The 5,814-nt window shown below is 48.0% G+C and overlaps 1 protein-coding gene across 1 annotated transcript; it reads left to right on the top strand.

Annotated features, from left to right (window-relative positions):
• The first annotated feature begins 2,645 nt into the window (after nt 1-2,645).
• Nucleotides 2,646-4,217, top strand: LOC119381477 (uncharacterized). Its single transcript, XM_037649274.2, has one exon. The coding sequence runs from the start codon at nt 2,693-2,695 to the stop codon at nt 4,172-4,174; it is 1,482 nt and encodes a 493-aa protein (XP_037505202.1). The 5' UTR covers nt 2,646-2,692; the 3' UTR covers nt 4,175-4,217.
• Nucleotides 4,218-5,814: the final 1,597 nt, after the last annotated feature.

The raw sequence follows: 5,814 nt of genomic DNA, 5'->3' as shown, positions 1-5,814 counted from the left end.
GCTGCACGTCGACGCCGCGGAGCAGATTCCGCCGTTAGAGCCCGCTAAGCCGAAGCTGCTCGACAAGCTGCACGGCTGCGGCGAGAAGACCCCGCCGTTCGAGCCCGCGAGGCCGACGCTGCTCGACAAGCTGCAGGGCTGCGGCGCAAGGACCCCGCCGTTTGAGCCCGCGAGGCCGAAGCTGCACGGCTGCGGCGCGAATCGGATCTTCAAAATGTGAAGGACCGTGAAGCGGCGAGAAAGCGCGCGTACCGGCAGGCAGAGCCCGAGGCTGTGCGAGCACGTGAAGTGGCTGCAAAACGCATCAGGCGGGCTCTGCCCGAAGGCGCCGACGCGCGCTTCCAGCGGGACTTCCTTGATAATAGTTTCGGCCATAGTTGCGGTGTGTGCAACAGATCGTGGTTCTCAAACAATTTAGTCACAATATCTTCCATCAAGAAGGACCACGCTCGCGCCAATGCCATCGCCGTGCTGCAGCGCGAATTCGCTTCGCCCCACTCATCATCATTCACCACGTGGATATGCTGTGATTTTTCTATTTGAACAGCGCGCTCCTTTCGCAAACGCGACCGCTGCAGCGAGCGAAGTGACCTTCGTGCGCTGTGTAACAGCGCGGACATCGCGGTGAAAGGACAAGACATACGAACCACCCCCTTACGAAATTAACGCGCACAATGGCGACCACGCCCTGTAGGGCAAAGTGCGCCTTGCTACGCAGGAGGCACGACCGCATCGCAACGAGCGGGGCGACGACTTTAAAGCGCGCCCCCTCGCGCTTTCGCGCCATCTCGCTGGTGACCAAGAAAGCAAGCTGAAGCAAATGGTGTATATGAATAGCTCGCAATTAGCATGGTGGAAGACACGCTTCGTGGCCTATCCGCCTAACGCCACTCGCTGCGGAGCGAGAGGTCGCCCGTTCGATTCCGCGCTTCGGAAAAAATTTTCTGAATTATTTTTCTTTGTAGCTTGTGTGGTATATGTATATATATATATATATATATATATATATATATATATATATATATATATATATATATACACATGTACAGGCTGTTTCACACTTAAGGGAAAACTCGCAGTGCTTTGCAACGTGCTCCGAGTTTTCCCCTATGTGTGAAACAGCCTGTACATATATAAGTCCTGACGGCGACGGCAAAAACCAGCGTAGAGTGTCCATATAATTGTTATCGTATGAAAAGAGAAAAGGTTTTGCACTGATAGCTGTCACACACGGCGCTTTGTAGGATGGAGGAAAAAGAAAAAAAAACTTAGGAGGGAGCGCCCTAGCATGCACAAGCCAACCATCTCGGAAGCCGCTGCATCCTAGAGCTCATGGTAGAATTCCCAGCATGCTCATGTTGCATTTCTTAATGGCTGGCCTTCAACGATGTCACGTGACGCACCCTCCTAGATGATTTCTTCGCCCATGCCTAGCACAATGCCTGACGATTGCATCCTCGTATACTGCAAATAAATGCATTCTCGCATTGGGAGCAAATTTGTGATTACAAAGGCTTCCTTTTCACAACCTTGTTTCAAGAGGACATAAGTTAGCTCGCACCATTTAAATTATTTTAATTGCGCGAAGATAGCTGCGAAAATAATTTCGCATACTTGAACACAGCGAGCGTGGGAGCGTCCTCGTGCGCGATGTCTTTACTCTTTGGGCTACGTATAAGATAAATTTAAAAAATTGCTGGCGGCAACGCACCATTGATGCGTAGACTGAGGGAACCACTCATGTAAAGCATCCAGATAGACAGACGTGCAACATGATGGCAACACTGACAAAAATGAAGAGACAGAGGGAATGTTTTGTTCTCGAATCCGTTGCTTCCGGACTGCCCCACGCGCTAGCGCTGTTTTTATATCTCTTTTTAGATTTTTTTGACGCAAGCATTGTGCTAACACAGGGGCATCCTGCTTTCTTGTTTAGCACCTGCTTTTGCGTTTCGAATAGTGTTAGGACGCATGAGATCGGGTATTTAGCAGTAAACGGAAGATCTCTGGCAAAGTACTATCTAGGTACTCGGAATTGCAGCGATATACATTTCTGTTCCAGCTAACGCGCCTCTCCCGCGTTCAGTATATTTTACGTGAACAAATTATCTAGAACAGCAATACACATGGCACATGTTGAGAACGTATTAAATGCGAAGCATTTCTTAGCGTACCTCTGGCACTTTGAGCGTTTCTATCTACGTATCTATCTATCTATCTATCTATCTAGCCGCCTACGTCTGGGGTTGCTCTCATGATCGCCTCCTTGACTTGGTGTAGACCAAAATTTGCATGGGAGGGTAAGAGGACTTGACGAATATGATTGCCGGCTCATGATATGAATAACGTTAAAATCCTGTCGCGTACGCCGTCAAACCCTTTCCACTAGACACGTGTGGCACATACCCGTTTACCACGGGCCGCGGTGTACGGGTATGCGCCACAGGTGATTGACAGTTTATATCTACCCAGGAACGGCGAGAACAGACATTGGTAACTTAAATGCTAGAGCGTTCAGGAAAACCAACATCGGCAGCGTTGACTCAACGAATGGAAAGAATGAAAATTAGGATCCCAGCAGGAATCGAACCCAAGCATTCTGCGTGGCAATCAGGTATTCTACCACTGAGCCACGCCAGGTGGGCTTCGCGGCTGTGCCACTACACAGCCCGCTAACCCGTTCATCCTGATCATGCAGGTTTTTGCCCGCATCATCGCCGGCCTGCTCGTGCCTACCTTTTTGACAGCCTCGTCTGCCAGTTCGGGGAACTTCGTGCCTGCTACCAACGGAAGCGAACCTTGCGTTCGCCTCCTCCCTGTCGCCCATGCTTCAGGACATTCGGCAGCGCCCCCACCCCTGCTGTGGATCATCGAAAGCAATCCAGCTGCCCTATCGCCATCGACAACATCTTATGCGCAGCCTATAAAGCAGCAACCACCGTCCACCGCGCACTGTGGGCTTCGCGGCTGTGCCACTACACAGCCCGCTAACCCGTTCATCCTGATCATGCAGGTTTTTGCCCGCATCATCGCCGGCCTGCTCGTACCTACCTTTTTGACAGCCTCGTCTGCCAGTTCTGGGAACTTCGTGCCTGCTACCAACGGAAGCGAACCTTGCGTTCGCCTCCTCCCTGTCGCCCATGCTTCAGGACATTCAGCAGCGCCCCCACCCCTGCTGTGGATCATCGAAAGCAATCCAGCTGCCCTATCGCCGTCGACAACATCTTATGCGCAGCCTATAAAGCAGCAACCACCGTCCACTGCGCACTGTGGGCTTCGCGGCTGTGCCACTACACAGCCCGCTAACCCGTTCATCCTGATCATGCAGGTTAGTAGTTCGTATCAAGCACCTACTAAAAAATCAAGTGATTACTTTTTGGTGCAGCTGCCAAGCCCACAGTGCTGCCTTTTACTTATTTCTGAATGTATCGATGTCATACGCGCCTTGCTACTGCTATCGGGGGATGTAGAGACAAACCCCGGCCCTGACAAAGTCGTCCTCGACGAACTGAGAAAGTTGTCTGCCGGCCAGGCCACACTAATATCTGAGATGCAGAGCCTCAAAACCCAGCTAACAAGCACAACCAACACTATCGCTAATCTAAGCACCCGCCTCACAGACTTAGAAAATCATTGCCAAAATCTTCTAGCTCTCCGAACAGAAGTAGACGCCCTTAACTCTAAGACCGGCCAACTAACCCATCGTATGTGTGACATTGAAGAGCGCCTTGACGACCTCGAGAACCGCTCCCGACGCAACAACTTGATATTCTACGGTTTTCCTGACACCAACCCGAAGGAAACATACGCTCAATCGGAACAAATAATCATTGACCACTGTCTTAAAAGCTTTGGTCTTACAGTCGTGACTAAAGACATAGAGCGTGCGCATCGTCTAGGACGTTACAGCACTAACCGGAAACGACCCATTATCGTTAAGCTTTCATCTTTCAAAACTAAAGAATCTATCCTTTCGAACGGCCCAAAACTAAAAGGCACAAACCTCAGCATTGGCGAAGACTTCACGCGTCCAGTTCGAACTGCACGGAAACAACTTGTTACCTTTGCTAGGAGCAAATCCGTGCCATTTTCATTACGCTTCAAAACCCTGCACATTGGAGGCCAGCGATATATTTTTGACAGTGCGGCAGGAATTGTCAGAGCCGTATCGTAGGGATCATGTCGCCGTCAGCAAGCACGCCATCAGCCCCGTACAAACGCAAAAGCAATTGACCTTTCATTTTCTGTACTTTACACTAACATACGTAGTTTTCTTCCCAAACGCGTGCTCCTGTCTAATCAAATGCAATCGTCCGGCAGTAGTGTACTGATACTAACAGAAACATGGCTCAGTGACGATATTTCAGATACAGAGGTAGTGGCCGACTTGCCAAATTTTAACGTCTTTCGTCACGACCGCAAAAACGCACGTGGCGGCGGCGTACTCATCACCACTAAAAAAGAACTATCATGCTCTCTAATCAACACATCTTCGTCACTAGAATCACTATGGGTATTATGCCGTGCCCCTCCCGAAGCAATAATACTTGGCGTATGCTATAGGCCCCCTCGAACTGATCCAGATTTCGCCCGCAAACTTAACGAAATATTATCTCAGCTTACAAATAAACACCCTAACGCACATATTCTGCTTTATGGGGATTTCAACTTTCCCACCATTAATTGGCTCAATCAGGCTACTCCAACTTCAGGAAATACTGAAGCAAGGGAATTTGTGGATGTTTGCCTCAACTTTAACTTTATCCAACAGTTAACCAAACGAACGCGCGTCACTAATGAATCCTCAAACATTTTAGACCTAATACTAACAAATAGCCCCGAAAGCCTAAAATCTATTGCATACCTACGCGAAATCAGCGATCACAAAGTCATTCATACCACATTTAACTTCACCCCAAAAACACGCCCCATCTTCCGCAAAACAATTCACTTGTACGATAAGGGTAATTATGAAATAATTAATCATGAATTAAGAGATTTCCTGCCGTATTTCGAATTTAATCTCGGTTCCTGTTCTCTTAATGACAGCTGGCTAATGCTTAAGGACAAGATAACTGACTTGACTAATAAATTCATCCCCACGGTGAGCTTTATTGCCAATAAAAATAAACCATGGTTTTCCAAAAGCTTAAAAACAGGCGAAAATGAAAAAAAGCGCCTCTTCCGAGCTGCGAAATATGATGGAAATGCATGCGCATGGGACAAGTACTATGCTGCGGAAGACACTTATTATGCTGCAATTAGAAAAGCGAAACAGACATTCTATCACAATGATTTATCTAAAATGCTAAAATCTAACCCTAGAAAATTCTGGGAAGGTCATAAACCCGCAACTAACACAGGACATCACACTTACAAACGATAAAGATGAAGATGTAAGCGACGCTGATTGTGCCGATACCTTTAACATCGCGTTCTCATCCGTGTTCACTAAAGAAGCCAACGTACCGCTTCCTACGCCACCTACTATGACATTACCAGAGATGGCCCCTGTTGCATTTTCCGTTGGTGGCATTTCGTCACTCATTGACAAAATAAAACTTTCATCATCGGCTGGCGTAGACGGTATTAACTCCAAATTGTAAAAAAATACTAAAGAAATTATTGCAGTGTATTTTTCGATGCTGTTCTCACTGTCACTCGAAACAGGAATTCTACCAGACGACTGGAAGGAGGGAAAGGTCATTCCGGTCCACAAATCAGGTAACACAGTCCCCCCTAAATTATCGACCCATTTCCCTAACAAGCGTTCCTTGCAAAATAATGGAACATGTCATATACTCTCACATAATG

This window comes from Rhipicephalus sanguineus, chromosome 2 (assembly GCF_013339695.2).
Source record: "Rhipicephalus sanguineus isolate Rsan-2018 chromosome 2, BIME_Rsan_1.4, whole genome shotgun sequence".
NCBI classification, from domain to species: domain Eukaryota; kingdom Metazoa; phylum Arthropoda; class Arachnida; order Ixodida; family Ixodidae; genus Rhipicephalus; species Rhipicephalus sanguineus.
Note: the sequence above shows the minus strand (reverse complement) of the source record. Positions and strands in the feature narration are given on the sequence as shown.

Excerpts from the sequence above, each read along its gene's own strand:
- LOC119381477 (XM_037649274.2), top strand. The coding sequence starts at position 2,693 with ATGCAGGTTTTTGCCCGCATCATCGCCGGCCTGCTCGTGCCTACCTTT.